We start from the raw sequence: 24,270 nt of genomic DNA on the forward strand, positions 1-24,270 counted from the left end.
TTTGACAGACAGAGATCAAAAGTAGGCAGAGAGGCAGGCAGAGAGAGAGGTGGGAACAGGCTCCCCGCGGAGCAGAGAGCCAGATGTGGGACCCGATCCCACAATCCTGGGATCATGACCTGAGCCAAAGGCAGAGGCTTTAACCCACTGAGCCACCCAGGAATCCCAAAATCTGTTTTTTTTTAACATCAGATCTGTCATAACCCGCAAGCAGTCCCACCTAGAAAGAAGGGGTCCACCGTGTCCCCGGGACATGGGCGGAACCTGGTTTAATATCCGTGGAACATGAGTATCTCATTTCAGGAAATCATTTTTGGCGACGTCGGGAGATCGCAGGGGCCAGAGAGCCCGGGGTCTTCATTGTGGTGATCTTTTCCCGGCAGGCTCGACGATGAAATCGCTCAGAAGAACAACGCTCTGAAGAAGATCCGGGAGCTGGAGGGTCACATCTCGGACCTCCAGGAGGACCTGGACTCGGAACGGGCTGCGAGGAACAAGGCGGAGAAGCAGAAGCGGGACCTGGGGGAGGAGCTGGAGGCGCTGAAGACGGAGCTGGAGGACACTCTAGACAGCACAGCCACCCAGCAAGAGCTCAGGTGGGTGCCCGGCCCGCGGAGCCCAGCGGCGCCCGCCACTCCGCTCAGATGGGGCGGCCAGGGTCGGGGTGGGGGGCAATGGGCAGCTGCCAGGCACATCCTGAACCCTGGGGTCCTCAGGCCCTATAGAGGCGCGATCCTTTCTTGTCTTATTTTGTATCCCGGTAGTCAGACTTACTTGATTCGAAAATCATTTGAAAGCTCTAGGAAGTAGACATGAAAAACATCACCCTTAGTCCGAACACAGTCCATGTGTTTTGGGTATTCCTTCTTGCCTTTTTATTTTATTTTTTTTTTTAATTTATTTGACAGAGATCACAAATAGGCAGAGAGAGGGGGGAAGCAGGCTCCCCACTGAGCAGAGAGCCCGATGCGGGGCTCGATCCCAGGACCCTGAGATCATGACCTGACTGAAGGCAGTGGCTTTAGCCACTGAGCCACCCAGGCACCCCTTTCTTGTCTTTTCATGTGGGTGTCTACATGTGTCAGTAATTCTCCAGATTCCCAGCCCCCAAGAGCATGTGTCTAAGTTTTGTGATACATGTTTTAATATACCATTTGTTGGTGGGTTCCTTAAGACGTGCTAGAGGATCACAGCAACCAAAAAAAACAACCCCCCCCCCAAAAAAAACCAGTTTACCTGCTAGATAAGGAATGCTGACTTTAGAGAAAGTAGGTCATTTATTCATTCAACAAACATGCAAATGCATTTGAGTGTGTCCATGTCAGGTGCTATGCTAACACTAAGACTGATTTCCCACGTTTGGGGTTTTGTGCCATATCCCTTACCTGTGCGGAGAAGCCAGCCTAGTGTTCCCCTCCCCACAAGGCCCATGATCCAGAAAAGCCCGGTGTGGTATTTTAAACGCATGGGCTCCGAGCCAGACCAGATTCTGGCTCTGTCAACAAGCGCCCACTGCTTACCCTCTCTCAGCCTTAGCTTTCTCATCTATAAATTGGAAGAATATACCTGCCTCTGAGGGTCACTCTGAAGGTTATATGAGGTCACGTATAAAAAGAACAGAGGTCGGGGCCTGGCACATAGTAAGTGCTCAAGAAATAAGAGCTACTATTAATATTTGAGGAACATTTTGCAGTTCACAGATGCTCTTTTAACACATTCCTGAGTATTTTTGTGTATTTATTTGCTGGCCTTGAAGAGTTTCTGGGCGGTCACCAAGCTCCCCCTTTTGCAGCTGAGGAAATATTAGGCCCAGAGAGGTTGGGTGACTCCCCTGAGGTCACACAGCCGGGGAGGGGCCGGTGATGGAGACCTCAGCTCTGGGTCGCAGGAATGCTTTCGTCCCTTCACATGGCGCGGTCTGAGGCAAAGCCCTGTGTCCACCCAACAGCCGGCATCTGTGTTCTTCCTGCCCAGGGCCAAGAGGGAGCAGGAGGTGACAGTGCTCAAGAAGGCCCTAGACGAGGAGACGCGGTCCCACGAGGCCCAGGTCCAGGAGATGAGGCAGAAGCACACACAGGCCGTAGAGGAGCTCACGGAGCAGCTGGAGCAGTTCAAGAGGGTACGTCGCAGTCGTTTCGGTAGCGCGGTGCACGGACAGCTCCCCATAACCACGGATCGGGGTCGGGGACGAGACAGAGCCGGCCCTACAAGACTGTAATGACAGGAGTCGCGAGGGCATTTATTAAGCACCCACTGTATACGTGCCAGTCGGTCCTCACAACCAGCTATGACGTAGCTACTGCTGAGCTTCACACATGAAGGACTAGAGTGCGTGGAGGTGAAGAGACTTACCCAAGGTCACACGTACATTGACCGAGCTGTGATTTGAACCCGGTGGGTGGTCCAGTCTGCAGACCAGCCTCACACCCTCCCCAGGGCAGGGTCTAAAATCCATAACACCCCCCGTCCCTCCCCAGATGAGCAACTATTTAGCAAAATTTCTGGGAGGGGAACTTAAGACGGAGACCATCCTGTAATTTCTCTGTGGACTGGCAGAGTTTGAGAATGACTAGATCTAATCGTACCCCCGCCCCTTGGGGTTGGCTCTTTGGGGTGTATGGCCCACGGGGCAGCGAAATAGCACTCCTCGGAATGCAGTGTACTGGGAACTTCCTCTCCCTTGGGAGAATTTCCCTGTTTCATTCCCAAGGGTGAGCTTTCTCGCTGGTGACGTCCGGATTGTTTCCGTCCAGATCGGATTTCGGTCTCTCACCCCCGGTGCTATGGCTGCCCCGCATCCCTGCACTATCTAGGTATCCCCGCAGCTTGACTAAGTGGGGACACATTACCTAACACTTGCTGGAGTTGGTACCTGCTTCTGTCACCAGCCCAGGGGACTTCTTCAGGGGGTGGTTTACTGACCCCTTCCTGGGAGCTGGGTCACCGCGGCTTCTATCAGAATCTGCAGATGTCCTGCGCGTGAAAATAATGGCTCCAGGCCCTTAGGCAGCACAGGCTGTAAGCTAGATGGTTCCATGGTTTTACAAACACTAATTCATGTCCTCTGCGGCCTTGTTTCACGAGCGGAGCTCCTGGCCCCATCGTCCGCCCGTACACAGGTGGCCTTAGGACACTCTGAGAAATGGGGTGTGAGACCAAGCCCCCCGCAAATGAATAAAAGGACCCTTGTTCGTGTCCTCTTGTCAAGTGGGATCTGAATACTAACCTTTGACCTTCTGTCAGGTCTTTATGCGTGTTGGATAAATAAGATTTTGCTAATCGTAGCTAAGACGTGCATTTCCCCTTCCAGTACTGTGTTGAACGGAAGTGATGAGCGTGGACATCCTTACCTTGTTCGTGATCCTAGGGGAAAAGCTCTGTTTTTCCTCACTGAGTGTGTTTGCCTTGTTTTTCAAAAGTCAGAATTCCTCAGGTATATGCAGTAAAACCCACCAATTTTAACGGCATACATTCATATAACCAGCACCTGTCATGATAGAGAATGCTAGAATTTTTTGTAAAGAACTTGGAATCTGATTTTAATTTTTTAAAAAACATTTTATTTGACAGAGAGGGAACACAAGCGGGGGAGTGGGAGAGGGAGAAGCAGGCTTCCCGCCGAACAGGGAGCCCGATCCCAGGACCTGAGATCATGACCTGAGCTGAAGGCAGAGGCTTAAGGACTGAGTCACCCAGGCGCCCCCGGAATCCAGATGTTTACATGACATTATGTTATTAAGGAGTTGGCGGCTAAGAATAGGTCAACCAGGACAATGACAACAGGTTGGATGTCGCCTGGGAGATACTTACTTGCAAACTTTGCGATTCAGAAAAAGAGAATACAGACAGTCTTACTGTGACCGGTGTGTCCCCCCGCCCCCATCCCTGTGTCGCCAAGGACATGTGCCTGGAATCTTCCTGACTCACTGGACGGAAAGGGAAAGCGGAAGATGCCCCAAGGGATAGAGGTTCCCATCTTCAAGTGCATTCCTGGCCAGAGCTGTAATGCCTTCCCTCCCCTCTGTTGACTTGGCCAGGCCAAGGCCAATCTAGACAAGAACAAGCAGACGCTGGAGAAGGAGAACGCTGACCTGGCCGGGGAGCTGCGGGTCCTGAACCAGGCCAAGCAGGAGGTGGAGCACAAGAAGAAGAAGCTGGAGGTTCAGCTGCAGGAACTGCAGTCCAAGTGCAGCGATGGGGAGCGGGCCCGGGCCGAGCTCAACGACAAGGTCCACAAGCTGCAGGTAAGGCGGCAAGCATCCCTTGGTCCCAGCTCTGCGGCCACGAAGCTCCTCTCAGCTAACTGAAGTCTCACTTTCTACAAAGCAATTTGGTTTCCTCTTGCTGCGTTCCTCAAGGAGACGAGATGGTCTCCCTCTTCCATTCCCTCTTTAGAAACCTTCGTCTCATTCAGCAAGTATTTGAGTATTTGCTGTAGGCTGGGTGCCATGTTTAAGGCTGAGCTACAGGGAGCAAGAGAGATACAGCGCCTGCCCCAGTAGAACACTGATGGAGTGGAGGGAAAGGCATTTCTAATCCCATGAATGAAGGTCAAATGATGCAGTAAGTGTAAGTTAACAACGGGCTTGGCCTGCAGGAGGAGGAGTTGGGAAAGGCTTCTGTAAGACGGAGGTATAGTCTGAGATAAGAAGGCTGGGAGGCAGAGGGAGCAGCATGTGCAAGGGCCCAGTGGTAGGAGGAGAAATTAGAAGAGATCAGAGAGGTAGAGCTAGAATGCTGAGCTGGAAGGTGAAACGTGCTGCAAAGTGGGACTAGAGAGGTAGGTCGTGGCTGAATGACACAGGCCTTCAAGGCCCCATTCTGTGTGCATTTGTCTTCACTCCGAGTGACAAGAAGCCATAGATGGGCTTCAAGCTGAGCAAAGACAAAGTCTGTCTTTGGTCTTACTTAGCTTTGACTAGACATGTGGCCCGATTTCCAGTTGTGGGATGCAGGCAGACCTTTGATAATTATTTAATGTGCTTATAGCCTGGGACAAGAGGGCAGGGGAAGCATTAAATGGGATTTTTTCCTGCGTGCAGGGGAGAGCAAGGGTTCCGCTCTCCTAACAGAAGCAGTGTGCTAGAGGAGCAGAGTCAGAATCACTCACATCCTCGTACGTGGGAAGAGGATGGACGGTGGCCTGACACCTGCAAAAGGACCTGCTCCTGCAGCTCTGGTTTTGGCCAAGAGTAGGGGTGAGGAAGAGGGCGGTGGAAAAATGGCCCTTGGAAGTGTTCATGCCATCTGTATCCTCTTCTCCAGCATTAGGGGCCAGGCGAGTGCAAAGAGCTCTGTGTCTGGATTCTCAAACCTGTTTCATTTTCTGCCAACCTTGGCAAGGATCCGGGATCTATTTAGTGGGATTTGGGCCCGGTCAATACAGTTGGGCCCTAAGAGGTTCTCAGAACCAGGCATCCCAGCGTAGAGGTGATACACTTCCCTGGGGAGCCGCAGAGCTAGCGTGATCAGGCCCCATAGCTCCTGGCTGTGTCTCAGTCGGCAGATCCCACAGGAACTACCGTGCGACTAGAGAGGGCTTCTGCTATGTAACAAGGACCCTGTTCTGGAAGTTCTAACCAAAGTCTCTTGGCGTCCTCAGAATGAAGTGGAGAGTGTCACGGGGATGCTCAATGAGGCTGAGGGGAAGGCCATAAAACTGGCCAAGGACGTGGCGTCCCTTGGGTCCCAGCTCCAGGACACTCAGGTGGGTATTTGGCCACATCCTCCGGAGGGACCTGGGTCTTGAACTTCCGGGCGTGGGTCCCTGGGACTTCCGTGCGTCCTTCTGTAGGAGCTGCTTCAAGAAGAAACCCGGCAGAAGCTCAACGTGTCCACCAAGCTGCGCCAGCTGGAGGATGAGAGGAACAGCCTGCAGGACCAGCTGGATGAGGAGATGGAGGCCAAGCAGAACCTGGAGCGTCACATCTCGACTCTGAACATCCAGGTGCTGGCTGTGTGTGCGTCCTTGCTGTTCTAGGACAGCCTTTTAGAGCAGGAGCTCCGGTGGGCTGTGGTGGCTGAGCCTTGGAGCCATTTTGCTTGGTTCACTGGCTCCCCCTGCTGTTGAATTTTTGCAGTGCAGAGACGGTGTCTCTTCCCAGGGTGGGGTCAGGGGCGGGAATCACCCAAGGGCCCTCCCCTTATTGGACCCTGGACACTGCCATTTCAGCTCTCCGATTCCAAGAAGAAGCTGCAGGACTTCGCCAGCACTGTGGAAGCCTTGGAAGAGGGCAAGAAGAAGTTCCAGAAGGAAATCGAAGGCCTCACTCAGCAGTACGAAGAGAAGGCAGCTGCTTATGACAAACTGGAAAAGACCAAGAACAGGCTTCAGCAGGAGCTGGACGACCTGGTCGTCGATTTGGACAACCAACGGCAACTGGTGTCCAACCTGGAAAAGAAGCAGAAGAAGTTCGATCAGGTAGGGGCTGGAGGGTGGTCCACTCTGTGTGCGGACGCGGGCCAGGGCAGGTAGGGATCCGAGGGAGCTGGTGGGGTTTCTGCGTCTCTGCAACTCATCCCTGCTTGGCTGGTGATGATGGAAAGTCACCTTGTCCCGGGTGACCACGAAACACGAGGGCTCCTGGGTCAGAGTGGGGAGAGCAGCAGGGCCTGGACATGACTGCCAGGTACCCCCACCATGAGGGTGCTTGGGGACCCCAGTGATGCCTTAGTTTCTAGCCCCAGTAAGGAATGAGGTTCATTTTATTGACTTCAGCACTTGTGGATTGCCTCCTAAATACTCCTAGTCATTTAACGTTTCTACCCTTTACATAACCACTTACCCCTCACATTTCATTACGCAGAATTTCAGGCACCCAGACACGCTAAAATCATGCAACAGTGAACACCTGTGTGACCACCACCTGGATTCGATCGCGAACGTTTTACCAGACTCGCTTTATGATGTTTATTTACAAGCATGAACTGTACTTGTCGGGGGGGGGGGGGGTCTTACCTTTCAGATGCACTTCAAAGCAAATTACAGACCTCCCCCCTCCATACCTCAGTACTCTGAGTATCCGCTGAGAGTTCTTGTTCAAGATAGAAGCTTGCTTCCGGGGAGATAAAAATTTACCTACACGGAAATGCACAAATTTTAAGAGTACACTTGAGTTCTGATGCCTGCAGCTCTGTAGCCCAGATCTCCAAATACCAACTTTTACTCCGCTACTCAGATTCAGCAAATATCATTTGGTTTGTACGTGACTGGGGTTATCCTTAAAGTCACTTTGGGGATGGTACTGGGTCAGAGGCGTGGAGGGTGCTCAGAGCACCAGGCTTCTGGGCGACAGGTGGGCCCTTCCCTTTTCCGTCTCTGTACAGCCGTCCTGTATTCACTGTTTGCATTGACAGTGCTATTTGGGGGCCCCTGTTACTTACTTGTCTTCGCTGACTTCTAGAAGTCTGAGTTTTGGATGTTTCCGTGTATGATATATGCTGCTCTCTCTGCAGATAAGATTACTGTCCCTAGTCTGGCTCCTAGGGCACTTTTAAGAGCCGGAGGCGAGTGGCCATGAAAAGGACAGAATGACTGGCCCCCGGCACGATTAAATGTCACTTGGACCCCAGCAGCCGTGTGTTCTAACCGACATGGGTGGCATGAGTGATTTCGAAGCACAGAGACTCAGCAGATGCTGGCTGTGCATAAGGTCGACCTCGAAGTCAGAAGCAGGCTTGTTATTAGCTCTTTCTATAGGTATCTGGACGAGTTACCCCCGCCCCCGAGTGAATTTAGCAGGACATGAGGCTTCTCGCCCGTATCAGCAATGAGATGAAGCCTGGCTTCGGGGTTGGCCTAGGGGTCACGGCCAGGGTTTCTGTTGTGTTGTAGCTGTTGGCCGAGGAGAAAAGCATCTCTTCCAAGTACGCAGATGAAAGGGACAGAGCCGAGGCCGAAGCCAGGGAAAAGGAAACCAAGGCCTTGTCCCTGGCGCGAGCCCTCGAGGAGGCTCTGGAGGCCAAAGAGGAACTTGAGAGGGCCAACAAGATGCTCAAAGCCGAGATGGAGGATCTGGTTAGCTCCAAGGATGACGTGGGCAAGAACGTAAGTCGCCCTCCCCGCGATTTATCAGTCCTTGGGGTGAGCAGGGGGCTGAGGCGATGGCTCCATGCCTCTTTGGTGTGAAACAATAATCCGGCCTAGAGACAGTCCCTTGGATGGTCCCATACACGTGGGTTGGGAACAGCCGTTGGGGAGGGGTGGTTCCGCGTCCACAGTTCCCAAAGGAAGGCTCTGGTCCTCACTGGACAAAAGCCACCTCTCTCTGACCTGAACGAGCTTCCTGGCACTGTGGGTCGCCTGCTCATCTTCATGAGGTCCACTCTGATATGAAAGGTCCACGAGCTGGAGAAGTCCAAGCGGGCCCTGGAAACCCAGATGGAGGAGATGAAGACGCAGCTGGAGGAGCTGGAGGACGAGCTGCAGGCCACAGAGGACGCCAAGCTGCGGCTCGAGGTCAACATGCAGGCCCTCAAGGGCCAGTTTGAGCGGGACCTGCAGGCCCGCGATGAGCAGAACGAGGAGAAGAGGAGACAGCTCCAGCGGCAGGTAATCTGGGGCAGGTCAGGGAAAAGGTGGGCTATAGGGCAGGGAGGGGGGTAGCCAGCTTCCTTCCTCCCCTTACCACCTCCTGGCCCATGGAGGCTTGTTTTCGTCCCCTGTAACCTGGGGATGAGCAGACCCACCTGGGAGGGGGCTGTGCATGCCTGGTGGCGGGGCTGGGGAAAGGGGCCTCCAGGGGACGGCGCAGCCCAGCGGCGCGCATCTCCCCTCCTCGCTCAGCTTCACGAATACGAGACAGAACTGGAAGATGAGAGGAAGCAGCGTGCCCTGGCAGCCGCGGCCAAGAAGAAGCTGGAAGGGGACCTCAAAGACCTGGAGCTGCAGGCCGACTCGGCCATCAAGGGCAGGGAGGAAGCCATCAAGCAGCTTCGGAAACTACAGGTGGCCGATGCATCCGAATCAGGGTGGGGCGGGAGGGGAGGGAGGGAGGTGATGGCGTCCCCAAGGTCGGGGAGTCAGCAGCAGCAGGACGCAGGCCTGGAACTGGTGCCTACGAGCTGGTGTTTTCCCACCACCGTTCTGCATTTGGGGGCTGTTTCCTGCCCCGGGGAAGGAACGGTTACCAGCCATGTGGTCATGGCCCTCCATCGCCATATTTTAGGTCCGCTGAGCCCATCCAGAACGGGGCCCCCAAACAGCAACCCGGTCCTGTGAGATGAGGAGCAGTGCTGAAATGATGGGGACGTCTCTGTGGTTAATCGTGGCAAATCCTAGTGGTTGGCCCAGGAAAGCTCATTTGGGCAGCAGAACTTGGGTGAGTAAGGACCTCTTAGCTTGTCCTTCCCGTTGACTCCTGCAGGCTCAGATGAAGGACTTCCAGCGGGAGCTAGAGGATGCCCGAGCCTCCAGAGATGAGATCTTTGCCACCGCCAAAGAGAATGAGAAGAAAGCGAAGAGTCTAGAAGCAGAACTCATGCAGCTTCAGGAGGTAAAGCCTTCTCGCTGGGAGCCTCAGACGGGGGAGTGGGGGGGTCGTGGTAGGAGCCCTTGGCACGCCGGTGTGTGTCCCCACGGATTTCTCCCATTCATCCAGCATTCCACGTGGCCAGACCCCGGAGTAAGGGCGGGGAAGGACAGGACGTGGAGACAGCACTTCCCCTGAGCTCAGAAGGGTGGCCGTAGAAACTGCTGGGGTGCAGCCCTTCCGTGGTAGATAACAGGTTTCCTTCCTCCCCACACCCCACCATCCAGGATCTAGCCGCGGCCGAGAGGGCTCGCAAACAGGCCGACCTGGAGAAGGAGGAACTGGCGGAGGAGCTGGCCAGCAGCGTCTCAGGAAGGTATGGGGCTGTGTACGGAGGGGGGGGTCCTAGACGCGGATGGTAAGAGAGAGGCAGCTCAGGGGAGCACCTCCCAGACACCCATTTTAATGCTGAAAATGACAGTGTCCTGCTGCGCTTGTCACAGGGGTCTCCCCCGCCCCCAATTGAGTGTGGCCAGTTTCGTTCATTCTGGTGGGGCCGGGGCAGCTGGGGACACCAGAGCGCGGAAACTCTGGGACAGGCCTGGCTCTGCTGATACCCACTGGGTAGGAGTCCTGGCTGCCTCCTTGCCGGCTGTGGGACTTTGGGCAGGTCTCCAAGCCTCTGAGCCTCAGGTTCCTACTGTAAAGGAGGGCAACCCTCAGGCATCACTCCTCCAAGGAGGGGGAGTCTTACAAGCCAGGGGGAGGCCGGAGCCCCAGATGTGGCTGCATTCCCCACAGGAACACACTTCAGGATGAGAAGCGCCGCCTGGAGGCCCGGATCGCGCAGCTGGAGGAGGAGCTAGAGGAAGAGCAGGGCAACATGGAGGCCATGAGTGACCGCGTGCGCAAGGCCACGCAGCAGGTGGGGCCGGCGCGGGCAGGGCACTGGAGCCGCGCCAGAGCTGGGCTCCACCCACAAGCAGCCCATACGGGTTCCGTGACATGGCACCGCGGGCTCCCATGTGCCAGGGCTGGGGTGGAGGGGAGCCGGGGGCTGGCCCGTCTGCTCCCGGCACCCACTCCCTCCTCTCATGGCCCCGCAGCGCCCTGCCAGCCTGCAGTGTCTCAGCGGCGGGCCAGTGTGTGTCTGGCTCCCGCCAGCGATGCTGTGTACCTCGAGGAAGGGCCTTGGGGGTCTACTTCTTGTTCTGTCTCCAGCCTTATACTCATGAGCACTCAGTGACATTACTGAGTACTGGGCTCCAGGACGGGTGGTGGGGACCCACCACGGGACCTAGAAACAGGGAGCCCTGACGCACCGGGACGCTCACTCTGTGCCCAGGGAGGAGTTGGTGGCTAGAGGACATGGGGGCTCCAGCTCCAGGGACCCATGCAGAAGCTGAAGAAGAGGGGTGGTTGGGGGGGCAGCAGGAGACATTCGTCATCTCTGTGGACCACCCTGGGCTTCTGTGCCCCTACCTCATGACTTTCCCCGTCCTCCGCAGGCCGAGCAGCTCAACAACGAACTGGCCACGGAACGCAGCGCGGCCCAGAAGAACGAGAGCGCAAGGCAGCAGCTGGAGCGACAGAACAAGGAGCTCCGTAGCAAGCTGCAGGAGATGGAGGGGGCGGTCAAGTCCAAGTTCAAGTCCACCATTGCGGCCCTGGAGGCCAAGATCGCACAGCTGGAGGAGCAGGTCGAGCAGGAGGCCAGGTACGTGGAGCTGGGGCTGCAAAGACCGCCTGCGTGCCAACGCGTGCAGGGGGACCCGGGATGGGGGGGCGGGGCTTAGGCTCTCCGGGCCTCAGCTGTGGCTGGGAAATAATCCCTGTGGTACCCGGACCGCAGCCGTGCGGGGAGAACATGTGTGCACGCCAGAGAGAGGTGGGCCTGGCCCGGAGGAGGCCCTTACCGGCAGCACAAAGGAGCAGGCCTCCTCGGTGAGGTCAGCCAGCCTTCCCGGGAGCATGCCGGCGTGCCCTGGCCTGCATTTGCAGACCATCGCGTTAAGGGCTACACAAAGTCCCCATCAGCCACCCATGCAGCTCAAGCAGCTGCAAGAACGCTTCTCACGAGAAAGGAAGGTCACAGCACCGTGGTCCCCATCAGATGGCAAGGATTCCTACCCGTTCTTCCCATTTTGGCAGTGGCTTCCCTGGTAACTCCTGTACCATAGAATTTGGCCCTTAGTGTTCCTCTTAACGGCTTGGAGTCCATTTGCAGAGAGGGGCCCCCTCTCCACAGCCAACCAGGGAACACTTCTGTCCCCCCCATAAGACACCCTGTACCTCTTTACCACTCCCTGTCTCCCTGAGCCCTCAGCACCACTGACCGACTTTCCGTTTCTGTGGTCTGTTCTGGGCCCCTCCATGAGTGGAATCACGTGCTGTGGGCCCTTTGGTCACCCGCCGCCTTCATGGAGCACATTCCTCGTGTTGGAGCAGGTCTTAGAGCTATGCTGCCTTTCGTGGCCGAGTCCTGTTCTTCTGATCTGGGGGAGGAGCCCCGGCGTGGGGCTTGGGACGGGCGCTCACGGTGCGCACAGTACCAATCGGGGCTGCGCACGGACAGCCAGGGAAACCGGCCCCACTCCCTGCGTGTCCGTCCGCAGGGAGAAGCAGGCGGCTGCCAAGTCGCTGAAGCAGAAGGACAAGAAGCTGAAGGAGGTCCTGCTGCAGGTGGAGGATGAGCGCAAGATGGCGGAGCAGTACAAGGAGCAGGTACCCCAGCCCCGTGCCCCGCCCAGCCCCGTGCCCCGCCCCCCCCCCGCCCGGCGCCGACCCCATGGCCTCCCCCCCCCTCCCCCCCCTCCCCCCCCCCCCCCCCCCCCCCCGCCCCTGACCCTGGGGCCTCTCCCGGGCAGGCGGAGAAAGGAAATGCCAAGGTGAAGCAACTGAAGCGGCAGCTGGAGGAGGCGGAGGAGGAGTCCCAGCGCATCAACGCCAACCGCAGGAAGCTGCAGCGGGAGCTGGACGAGGCCACGGAGAGCAACGAGGCCATGGGCCGCGAGGTGAACGCGCTCAAGACCAAGCTCAGGTGAGGCGGGCGGCGCCCCTGCCCCCGTGCCCTGCTCCTTGCCACGGTCTCCACCTGCTTCCTGCGCTAACGCCGGCTCGGCGTGCGCCAGGCCCAATGGGGGGCACGGATGCTTCCGTGGCCTCTGGGACCAGTGCTTCCCTTCTGGGCCTGTCCTCAGGGAGGTGGCGGCTAACCCCCGTCTCCCGCATCAGCACCAGCCTTCCTCTCCTGAACCTCTGCTCGGCTCTGTGGTCTACCCCAGGGGCTGTGGCTCCACTGCTCTCGGGGCTGGATCGTTCTAGATCGCAGGTGCTGGCCTGTGTATGGGGGATGTGAGCAGCAGGCCCGGCCTCTCCCCACTGGAGGCGGCGGCGTGCCCCGGATCCTGCCAACCCAAAATGTCTCCAGCCCCTGCCCAGTTCCCCTCGGGGTGCAGTCGCCCCTGCCCGAGAACCTCTGCCCCAATGGGAGCTGAGTTCTCTCCCACACCCCCGCACCTCTGGGCCTGAAGCCAGGTAGGCGACCACCCTGCACCTCAGGGCTCCTCACCACCTCCCCTGGTTCCCTGAAGGCTGGGGCCCCGAGCTTCCTGCCTGTGCCCACAGCCCTCCAGGTGAGTGATCCAGCATCTCCCGTCCTTGACCTTCTCTCCTCTGCCATCCTCCACGGGGTCAGCGCTAGCTCTAACTTGCCCATCAAGCATCGAGCCTTCTGCCTGCCGCCTTCTTTAATTTGTTAAAACACAATGCACACGAAATCACACTTTCCACCTTCTGTTCAGAGTGGCTTGAGAAAAGCCAACAAGCACACTGCCATTTCCTACTGGGCATCCTCTAGGGCCAGGGGGAACGGACCCCATTCAGTGCTTCCTGGACCTTAGGCTCCCCTCATTTTCCCTCTCCCTTGGACATCTGCTTTCTCCCCAAACTTACTCTCCCGGCCCATCCTTACAAGTTCCTGTTTCCCCCATCGACCTACCTCCTGACAGACATGCCCATTTCTTCTCTGTCCCCATTCTGGGCTGGACCATCTAGAACCAGCTCATGCCAACACCTCTGGTAGATGTACTCCTCCTCTTCACAAGGACATTGCTCCAGAAATTCTTACCCTTCTCTCCTTCACAACGTTTTCTGTCAATAGAGTCATTCTGTGAGCTGAGCCCTATTCCCCTCCTACCATTACCACACAACCCTACTGGTCAGTCGTCAGGCCCCACTGGACCAAGATGGAGCTTGTCCTTCCTTAGCTGGGGCTTCCTGGACACTCCCCACGGCTGGTTTGCTTGCTGCTTTTCTCACTGTCTTTCCTCACCTCCTCTGCTGGTACATCTCCAAGCCGGCTTGCCCTTGACCTGCCCCAATGGCCTGCCCCACCATCTTGGTCTCTCTTCATCTCCATTTCTGCTCACTCCCTGGGTGAGCTCAACCAACTTGGTGGCTTTTGAATTCTACCCACAGCGAGTGACCTCCTTATTTCTATCTCTAGCCCAGACTTCTTCCTGGAACCCCAGACCTGTGTGCCATTCCCACCCAGTGCCTCACAGGGCAGCTCACACCTTGAGCCCTGACTGAACCCCTTCACCCCTAAACTGCTTCCCACGTAGACTTCTCCAGCTCAGCAACTGGAATGAAAAAGCCATCATTAACCCAGGCCACAAACCTGGGGTCATACTTTATTTTTCCCTCTCCCTTATACCTTATAATCTAATCTGTCAGAGAATCTGGTCAACTTTTCCTTAAAAATACTGTATATCCAGAATGCAGCTGTTTCTTGCCATCCTGGTTCAAGCCACCCTCTCCTACCATCTAGATAATTCTCACACTCTCCTCATGGGCCTGTGTTCATGCTGTGCCTTTATAGTCTGTTCTCAACACAGTAGCCAGAGGGATGCTACTGAAACCGCGGTGAGTCACAACTCTCCTTTGCTTGGAAATATCCAATGGCTTCACCTAGTGCAGACTGAAAGCAGCATCTTTATGATGGTTGGTTCCCGGAGGCCCTAAGGATCTCCATCCACTGCCTCCTAAATGAGACCTCTAACTCTATACAGGCTGCCTCAGGGCCTTTGCACTGGTGGTTCCCTCTGCCTGGAATGCTTTTCCCCCAGCTCTCCATGTGGCGGGATCTCTCCTTCCCTTCCTTCAGGCACCGACTCATCCACGACACCTGGTCTACAACTTCCAGCTCACTCCCTGTAGTCCTCCTCCTTGCCCACCTGTCACCATGTAACCTATTTATTTTACTTAGGTCACTTTAAGCCTTCACTCTGGCCCCATGGGCACAGAGGTTTTGTCTGTTCATTCATCCCCAGTGTCTGGGATAGTGTTGGGCACAAACCTTCAATCACTGAGTCACCGATGTTTCCCCAACCTCATCGTCCTACCCCGTTGGCTCTTCCGCCATAACCTCTTATTACCTGTACCATGGTTGACTTCCCACTGTCTTTAAAATTACCTGTTCTGATCACACACACATCCATTTGCAAATAAAATCTACCACCCTGTATTGTTAAGCCAGCATCACTGGCATTAACGGGTCACAGCAAAATAAAATACAGTAAAATACAGTGAAAACAAAACAATGAATTCTAGCCCCTGTTGATGACTACGACCAGAAGGCCTACCTTTCAGTGAACAAGAGAGTGACAAGATATTAGCACCAAAAAGAGTGACACAATCAGATGTATTTAAAATGAGCTGGAAAGGGAATACCTTTGTCACTGTGCACCTGAGTCCTTCAAGGTCATGGCCAGGCACCAACAAAAACCACCTGCCATGTCAATTCCAGACCCTGAGAACCACTGCATGGATGAGGGAAAGCCCAAACCCCTTTCAGAATGGGGAAGAGAAGGGCTGGCGAGGGAGGGTAGAGGGCTTCGGGAAGGAGACCCCGGATCTTGCCCCAGGTGAGGGGCTCTGGGTCCCCCCGCTGGGAGAGAAGCCAGACGTAAGCCCTCAGGTCCAATAGAGGCTTGTGAAAACCCCCCAAGGTGATGGTCTGCAAGAGAGCTGTTCTCACCATGTGGACCCCTGGAATTTGCTCTGCTGCGTCACTGGACCCTGACCCTCCCCCGCATCCCGCCGAGTGGTGGGGCAGCAGTCGGCCTCTCTGGCTGTCACCCTAAGCTGTCGCTGCTCCCTCTTCCCGGGACCAATGACCCTTTTGACACATGCTGAACATCCCCTGTGGATTCTGCCCCAGACAAATGACCCTTCTTAGGGCACGCAGCTCTCCGTTTCTTACAGTCCTAGTAGGAGCAAACGCTAAGGTGGGGTGAAGACAGGGCCTGCCTTTTCTGCCTCCTGAGTCTCGTACTCGCGCAACACCTGAAGGCAAGCACTAGAGCTCTGAATGGGGGGGTACACCCTGGCCAGCTCTCCGAGGACAAGGACAAAACAAGTTTTATGGTTCTACCAACCAGATAAATCTTAGCTCCTGGTAGAACCTGCCCACTGTAGCCAGCCTTTGCCATGATGCCAGTGCTCCCGACACGAGCTTCTCAAACGCTAAAAAGGCTTAGGTGCACCAGCTGCTCTAAGAGCTCTTGGTGGCAGGGGCCTCACTGCCAGGTTGCCCTCTACGTGCCTAATTTAAGGGCTAAAGTGAACATCTTTAATGATTCAACCCGCACTCACACAGCCTCCCTCTCGTTGGCGGATGGTAACCACCTGGGCCTCTCTCTCTCTGTTTCAGAGGCCCCCTCCCCCAGGAAAATCTGCAATGACTCGCCAGGTATCATGCCTTCCGCTTCGCAGCTCATGTGTGTGGCACTCGGGTTCCACTTTTCTCTTGCCACCCCACCCACCCTGTCTCCCCCGGTGGCCGCCTTTTCTGGCCTCCGCCCCCAAATTTCCATGAGATTGCTATAAAACCTGCAGGCGTGGAGATCTTAGTTCCCTGCTGAGATCAAACTAAGAAGACTTCATCTCTTGACCTGTTTCCCTTCCCTACCTCTGCTTTGGTATCTGCCATGGCTCCCAGCGTGTCCCTGTCACCGCGTGTTGACCGCTGTTCAGAGGCTGCGTGTGTGTGTCACCTGGATTGTTCTTACCTGCCTAAGAGGGTGTCTCTCCCACACTGCTAGGACACTTGGCTGCGCTGTCCTCCCTGGTCTGGTTAGGACCCCACACCGAGCTGGTAGGACAGCTCCACAGTCCGGGTCCATTCCTGGAGCACGGCTTCAGGTTGGCTGCTTTGGTTCGCCAACCCGAATTCCCAGGGCACAGGGTCACGGTAACCCCAGCCCGACAACTGGATTCCCCCGCAACCCCCCGCAGCTGGGCTTTCACAAACACATCTGCGAAAGAAATGAGCTCCCACCGTGCATCGTACAGTTGCTGTGCTGCGTGGGGCTGAAGCAAGGCCCGGCCGGCTGCTAGCTGCATTTCCAGCACCCCAGGACGCACGCTGGCCCCCTTGGAGCCCAGTGTGGTCCTGGCACAGCCTTTTCCATCGAGGTCTTGCGGGCACACATACTCAGAGTGGGGAGTGGACACCGGAGACTTGAGGAAGAACACAGGGCCCTTCCCAAGACAGAGTTAAGAGGCCTTGAAATGCCTGCGAGTCTCACAGCTCTATCACATGTGAAATTAGGAAACTGGGGCTGTGTTTCCCTCCCAGTTTTCCCGAGAGGCCGAGCCAGCCCTGGCTGGTGTCCCCCTTCTGCTCTTTCGGAGAATCTCAGCTTTGCTGCCACTACTCAAGTATTTAAAGCTGATGGAGGGATCGGCAGGACCTTTAGGAAGAGCTTTTGAGCAGTGCTCCTGCCGGCTCAGACCGGGACATCGCACCGGCTAGTTGATGGGAACCTGCGTTCTTACAGAACAAGTGCTAGGTCTTGGGTCGATTCCTGCCGTGCCACTAGGGCCTCGCACAAGTTCTCTGAGGCCCTGGATGGAAGCCGAATGCTCCAGGATCAGACCCTTTAAGAAAATCTTTAGAGGGGGTCCCTTACTTCATGGGGACAGATAGAGCCAATGCCAGTCTTTGCCTTGGATTTGAAGCCAGTTCCTTCAGGAAGGGCACCTGAACTGGGAGACAGGCTCACGGGACGGGCGACTAAGCAGGGGGTGGTTTATGGGGACCCAGGCATCATTTACCTCTTAGATCAAGATAACCCATTTCTCACTTCGGCTCTTCGCACTTGCCAATACAGACTGTCCCAAGAGGTAAAGAGCGCTTGGAGCCTGGAATGGGAGGAGAGACAGAGTTTCCCAGCCCCAGGCTGTCCCATCAAGTTTGAACCGGAAGGGGCGGTGCGGGAGGAGACCCATGTGAGCAGTGGCGGCTACTTTTCCTGTCCTGTCCTCAGAGACCCTTCTCGGGGACCCAGGTTCTTGGAAAGCACAGTGATCAAGAAGATTTTTTAAGGTCACTTCTAGAGAGTGTGATGGAAAGTCCTAAGGGTACTGGGCACCTCCAAGCTTCCCTCTGATGTGAGGCTGGCCAGAGCCTTCAGCTGGGAGTGGCTACAGCTTAAAGTTCCTGATCACTGCGCTCCCCAAAAGTACCATTCTCTGAACTGGGGTGGGTTTTCCCAGCCCATGTCTCTCCCACCCTCAGGCCCTAAAAGGCTCTGGTTGGGATGCCCCTTCTCAGCAATCAGAATACTCTGGGCTTTGCTTTGCCTCCAATCTTACCTCTCTGAGTGGCCCCTTTTGACTAAAGCACGGATAACCAGAGGGGGTGCTTTCCCTCGTGGCTTTTCTGCTCAGCCTTTGCCTGGTGAAGCGGGTCGTTTTCAATACAGAAAGTCTGCACTCCTCTCAGGCATCCTAAAATGAGTTAAGATAGGTCCTTTGATTTGGGTCAAACAGGGCCAGACAGCCAGCGATTATTTGCTGTGGTCGCAGAAGAGAGGACCAACAGGTCTTCCAAGAGGAGGAGGTTGAATGCAGGTGACTCAGACTTCTGCCTGCCTGCCCTTCTAAGCGAAGCCTTATGTCAGGTGACCTGGGCAGGTCCCAGCAGTAACTCAGGGCATCTGGCACTCCAGAGATGGGAGGTGTTAAGGACAGAGAGAAAGGGGGGGGGGGCCCTACCAGCTAGAGCCAAAATACACCTCAGATTAATAGGTCTATCTTACTTTTCTAACATATTCCATGAGCACCTATCTATAGGCCAGGCGTGGTACCTGCATGGTGAGCGACATCAGATAAGACCCCTGCCCTGTGACAACTCACGCCAAGAATTCTGCTCCACACGCAGTTAGGGGGCCCTGCACTGCCTGAACCGAGAGCACCCTTCTGGCGTCCACAGTGACCTCTCACCCGTAAGGGGAGGGGTCCCACCTCCTGCCAACTGATAACCTAAAACCCTCCCCATTTTTACCTTCTGAAAAGGAGGTACAGCATGAGAACATGCTCCCCTTTATACCGGCCCCACAGGGTATGAATAAACCCACGGGGACGTGTCAGCCCCCACTCGGTGTTTCCTTCTTTTCTAAATTAAAGACCCCAGCAGACCAGAATCCTTTGGGTCATCGGATGACCGAGCCAGATTTTTTTTTTTTTTTTAAGCAGATCATCTTGCTTTGAAAAATCTCCTTTCTCCCAAGCCAGCTGACAAAATGCTAACCGTACCTTGAGGCTGGTCAGGGCTTGACTTCAACCGGCGTCTCCGCTTCTCATTTGAGTTTGTCTGTGTTTGTTTTTGGCCCCTTGAAAAAGCTCTTCCCATCTCGAGGGAGATTTCCGTACTCAAGAAACATGTGTTCTCTCAAATCCCACAGGCGAGGCAATGAGACCTCTTTCGTGCCTGCTAGAAGGTCTGGAGGACGTCGGGTCATTGAAAACGCGGACGGCTCAGACGAGGAAGCAGACGCTCGTGACGCGGACTTCAACGGAACCAAAGCCAGCGAATGAATGACTCGCTACAGACGGGACAAAACCGAACCCAGTGGACTCTGCTTAGCACCGTCAAAATCCATCCTCAGATTCCGAACACCACAGACACCCCTCACGATGACTATAAACACCACCGTCCTGGGTCCGGGGCCTCATGGAACTCTTGAGTGACGTACCAAATGACAAAAACCCAACAGGCGACACAGACACACCACCGCTGCCCCCGTCGGTGAATTGTGCAGCGACTGAGTTTTTAGGAAAGATCTAACCACCATTGCCTGGTCACTGGCAACTTAGCTTACGTGACATGGGGAAGAAGTCACCAGAGCGGTGCCGCCGCCGCCTCCCGCTCCCACGTCGCACCCCCTGTGTCCCCTGCCCGCGTGTCGCGTGGGCCCCTGTTTGAGTTCTTTCCCCTCTCGGTGACCACACCTCAGACGCACACAGTTCACAGAGACCAAGTGCCTTCGGCAGTCACAGGAATTCAAAAGGAGACACTGCTCCGGTGGCATCGAGCAGGAATGTTAAACACTGTTTTATACGCACCCCGACTGTACTTAAGGACACCCTCACGAATAAAAGGTTATAAATCACCGGAAGGCAGTCAGCTCTTCTGTTGTTTTTGAGAGTGAAAGAATGGGGGGGGGGGGCATTCTTACGGAATCCTTACGGTGACCCTGTGAAGTCAGCTTACTCTTCATTCATCAACGGGGAACCTGAGGCCTAGGGAGATGAAATAAATTGAGGTCCCAAAACTGCCAAAAACACAAAAAAAATCCACAAAAAAAAACAAAAAACCCAGCTACCAGACATGTCCTGTGAGTCTGTGGGAGGGGACTTCTCCAACCAGAGGCGGGGGGCAGCTCCAGGCCCAGGAAGTATGAACGTCAGGAACGTGACCAGGACGAACGTCCTGACCAGTCCAAACCCATACGTACATCCTGTGAAGAGTACAAGAGATCCTTCAATTTTTAGGTTAAAACACAAGACTCCATCCAACAGGGGCCAACAAACTTCCTGTGAAGGCCAGAGTCAGTATTTCAGGCTACATATGGTCTATCAAATGTGTATCTATCTTTTTTCAATTAAAAAAAAAACAACAAAAAAAACCCAACCCTTTAAAAACATAAAAGCCATCCCTACTGCAGGGGCCATACAACACCAGGCTGTGGGTCATTTCCCTCCTCAGCTTGAGTGTTCCAGTTAGAGATCCCTTGCAAAAGTTCTATTTAACACAAAACATGTCCACACACCGACTCCGCGGGGTCCAATAGATCTGAGAAGAAATAATGCAAACCGGAAAACTCAAGCCGGTGACCATATGCAAATATAGCAAGACACAGACATATCCCAAATACATTCCTTCTAAGGAGCAGATTCGAAGCGAAGTTTTACAAGTAGGGTTTCCTTTTTCTATTTGGTTACCTGGTTAAAAAACAAGTTTCTCACCCCCGTGCAAACCGTGCAAGCGAACAGGAAAACACAAATGAAGCGGCATCTACTGACCACCACCACAAACTAGGTGAAACTTAGTTTCTCTTGATTTTATTGTTCATTTAAAAAAATAAAAGTACGTCTTTCACCCATACAGGTTAGAAGGTTCCTAGGGGAAGGAGCCGGCCAGCAGAGCCCAGCTGTCTGTTGAATTTCAGTAGCACTTGCAAAGTTCTATCTTCAACTCAAGGATGTTTTTGCTATTCTTTTGGAAAAATAATTTAGTGACAAAAGGTCATTAAGCTGCAGGCATGCTCCCGATTTCGCGTGTTCTTTTTACTTGCCTCCAAAGGCGTGAGACGGCAGCTCACACCAAGTGGGGTTGAGTACACACAAAGTCCACGTGGAAATCTCATGTTTGTTTCTTCTTTGACAAGGAAGCTTACGATCTCCTCAGAAACACAAGCACCTCTTCTCAGTGTCTCAGGGAGAGGCAGATTAAAAAGTCCCAGAGGTACTCGACAGCATAGTTTCTTTTTAAAGAGGCATGTGCCCATTGTGCTCCTCTCTCCTAGACAGGATTTCATTACACAGACACTTCCTGTACCACAGAGCGCTGGGGGATTCTGTCCTGAGGTGGGCGCACACGCCACGTTTAAGGCATCTCCAGACATGAAAAACTCATCTCAAAACCATTCAGGACTCAGGTCAGCTCATAGTGATGGGGTAGCCTCAGCTTCCACACCTCTGAGCCCTTACCAGACGGTCCCGTTCGTCCCTGTCCACACCAGCAAGGATGGGGATCGTGACACAATTATTTCCCCAGGACGACCATGGGCGGTGGCCTCGTTGGCTAATGTGACCGTTTGCTCCTGTTTCTCAAGCTAACTTAAAAACACAAACACCTAGTTTAAAGAGGGGAAGAAAGGCAGGACTCCCGCACGGACACACCGGGGCTTCCGCTTCCGTGGATTTCCTAAAGCAACATCTTGACTACACCCTGGGTTGACGGCAGCGACGGTGCGGAAGTATTTGAAGGCGGCTTCCCAAACTCCAGGCGTTTCCCCAACCTTCAGACAGAGCAAACCAAATTAGGCGGACAAGACAGCTGTGACACACTGGCTAGCCTCGGGGCCCACAGAGTCCTAACAGTGACGATCAGGAGTCAGGAACAGTGTCTCCCTGGGTGTCATTTTCCTGTCCTGTGAAACGAAGGAAAGGACACTGGCCATCTGGCTCACACATTCCCAAGGCCACACGGAAAGCCCGGTCACAGAAGACTCGTTAAAAACATCCTCATCGACCGGGCTGGCATTTGCGTGTAGGCCGTGGAAAAGGAGTCTTCTGTTTCCCGCCATCTGTCTGCCACGGGTCTCCCACGGTGACGTGGCTTGGGGGCCAGGAAGATGGCGGCATGGCTTAGAAAACGAACGAACCTCGAAGCTGCCCCCAATTTTCCTCAGGTAGGAAAACATGCAAAGTTGTCAGAGGTCAGATTTGCATTTCCCCTTAGGTGACTGGCTTCAGAAATCAAGTCTGGGCTGGAACATAGTGTCTTGTTTCCTGAGTTTCTAAAAGAAATTTTTTTTTGTTTAAGGAAAAAAAAAAAATCCTCCTCTGGAGGAAGCAGAACCCGTGTTTGGAGCCCAAGTCCCAAACCAGGGTTTCACACAGGACATGGTCCCAGCATGACCAGGAGCTACCAGAATCAACTAACGAAAACTAGCCTCTTCCTGGGCATTTGCCCTTAACCAGAAGACACCACCTAACTCTGTCTCAAGGGGGTAAAGGGAAAGCTTCATGGATATAACTCTGCAACTTTTCCAAAATGGCTATGGGTCAGGGGTTGGAGGCTCCTCCCTACCCCCCAGAGTGGACAGCTAAACGTACTGACCCTTTGTCACCCAGAGGCACACCGGTGCTGCTCGGCTGTCTCTCACCGCCATCTCTGTGCCTGCTCCCCCGTCCCGAGGCTGGGCCACTCATTCGGTTTGGGGACTGATCGTACACGAAGTTCCGGCAGGACGCAAGCTTCGACTCCAGTGCCTGGAGAGAGACAAGCACTCATCTTCCAAGTTAGAGACAAGAACTCCCCTCTCACCCAGAGCCTGTACACAGACAATAACCGGAAAAAGCGGTCCTCAATTCGTGTTGGACGCCGGAATTCCAGTGTGGGGCCCGGAAGGAATCCAATGTACATCAACTTTTAGAGCCACTGGCCTAAGACATTTCAGAGCGTCCAGGGAGAACAATTACCCTGACTATTATCCAGTTCTGCCTATGGGAAATAGAAATCCACTTTCAGAATGATTCGCTGTTTTGTTCACCTCCAGAAACATGCACAGAGTAATTTGTGCAGAAGCCATGTGCCTTGCTGGAAAGGGACCCCATGAAAACCAAGAGGGCACTAAGGCCACCCCACGCTTCTCTGTATGCTAACTACACAAAACATTAACAGAAGAATGTGCTGGGGTGCCTGGGTGGTGCAGTCGGTTAAGCGTCCGACTCTTGAGTTTCAGCCCAGGTCGTGATCTCAGGGTCGTGGGATCGAGTCCTGCATCAGGCTCCACACTCAGAGTCTGATTCAGATTCTCTCCCTCTGCCCCTCTCGCTTATGCTCTCTCTAAAATGAATAAATAAGTCTTAAAAAAAAAAAAAAAGAGAGAGAGAGAGAAATTGTACTTATGGAACAGAAAACCAGACAACCAAAAGGTAAAAGGAAAAACATGAGGAACCAGTTGCAAACTTCTAGGAGGTTCCAGTTCTTACTCCATACATTCTGGCAGGATTTAAATTATGTGATCCGGGGGGCACCTGGGTGGCTCAGTGGGTTAAAGCCTCTGCCTTCAGCTCAGGTCACGATCCCAGAGTCCTGGGATCAAGCCCCACATCGGGCTCTCTGGCTCCCCGCCTGCCTCTCTGCCTACTTGTGATTTCTGTCTGCCAAATAAATGAACAAAATCTTTAAAAAAAAAAAATAAATAAATAAATAAATTATGTGATCCTTCCAGGCCATCATTGTTAAAAATAAAAGAAACCACCACAAAGAATACCTATGTTATTTTTTAAGCACAAAAGAATCTTCCCCTGTAATGAATATAAAACCTACGAAATTAAGGTTTTTTGCCCTAGCCTTTTGAGATTTTGTCTTTAACTTCCTAAGAAACTTTAAAAAAGGTAATTTTTAAATGTTTTTCAGGTTTTTTTCAAATTAGGAAAAAAGAAATCATAGGGGTGCCTGGGTGGCTCAGTGGGTTAAAGCCTCTGCCTTCGGCTCAGGTCATGATCCCAGCGTCCTGGGACCGAGCCCCGCAACAGGCTCTCTGCTTGGCGGGGAGCCTGCTTCCTCCTCTCTCTACCTGCCTCTCTGCCTGCTCGTTATCTCTGTCTGTCAAATAAATAAATAAAATCTTAAAAAAAAAAAAAAGAAAAATCAGACACCAACCAAATTTCCGAAATCCCAAAGAAAAATGGCAGGGAAAGATATGCCCAGGCATCA

General features: G+C 54.1%; 2 protein-coding genes across 7 annotated transcripts in view; one reads left to right on the plus strand and one right to left on the minus strand.

Annotated features, from left to right (window-relative positions):
* The window catches only part of MYH11 (myosin heavy chain 11), a 110,153-nt gene extending 90,213 nt beyond the window's left edge, over positions 1 to 19,940 (plus strand). For 2 of the 4 annotated variants that reach the window (XM_045993782.1, XM_045993783.1), the window contains 16 exons: positions 384 to 596; positions 1,975 to 2,119; positions 4,038 to 4,244; positions 5,603 to 5,707; positions 5,795 to 5,947; positions 6,173 to 6,421; positions 7,835 to 8,047; positions 8,339 to 8,551; positions 8,786 to 8,947; positions 9,366 to 9,494; positions 9,758 to 9,846; positions 10,272 to 10,395; positions 10,979 to 11,187; positions 12,086 to 12,194; positions 12,338 to 12,510; positions 19,223 to 19,940. In XM_045993782.1, coding sequence (XP_045849738.1) covers positions 384 to 596; positions 1,975 to 2,119; positions 4,038 to 4,244; positions 5,603 to 5,707; positions 5,795 to 5,947; positions 6,173 to 6,421; positions 7,835 to 8,047; positions 8,339 to 8,551; positions 8,786 to 8,947; positions 9,366 to 9,494; positions 9,758 to 9,846; positions 10,272 to 10,395; positions 10,979 to 11,187; positions 12,086 to 12,194; positions 12,338 to 12,510; positions 19,223 to 19,355 — 2,626 coding nt within the window. In that variant the 3' untranslated portion in view covers positions 19,356 to 19,940. Of the gene's footprint in view, positions 1 to 383; positions 597 to 1,974; positions 2,120 to 4,037; positions 4,245 to 5,602; positions 5,708 to 5,794; positions 5,948 to 6,172; positions 6,422 to 7,834; positions 8,048 to 8,338; positions 8,552 to 8,785; positions 8,948 to 9,365; positions 9,495 to 9,757; positions 9,847 to 10,271; positions 10,396 to 10,978; positions 11,188 to 12,085; positions 12,195 to 12,337; positions 12,511 to 13,273; positions 13,275 to 16,185; positions 16,225 to 19,222 lie in introns of all 4 variants that reach the window. The other 2 variants (XM_045993786.1, XM_045993785.1) reach the window with 2 other exon arrangements.
* Positions 19,941 to 20,866: 926 nt separating this feature from the next.
* NDE1 (nudE neurodevelopment protein 1) overlaps positions 20,867 to 24,270 on the minus strand; it is a 37,054-nt gene continuing 33,650 nt past the window's right edge. For 2 of the 3 annotated variants that reach the window (XM_045992834.1, XM_045992832.1), the window contains exons 8-9: positions 22,666 to 22,817; positions 20,867 to 21,841 (exon numbers count right to left, since the gene is read on the minus strand). In XM_045992834.1, the coding sequence (XP_045848790.1) occupies positions 21,748 to 21,841; positions 22,666 to 22,817 (246 nt within the window). In that variant the 3' untranslated portion in view covers positions 20,867 to 21,747. The other variant, XM_045992835.1, reaches the window with a different exon arrangement.

Source organism: Meles meles, chromosome 21 (assembly GCF_922984935.1).
Source record: "Meles meles chromosome 21, mMelMel3.1 paternal haplotype, whole genome shotgun sequence".
In the NCBI taxonomy this organism is placed as follows: Eukaryota; Metazoa; Chordata; class Mammalia; order Carnivora; family Mustelidae; genus Meles; species Meles meles.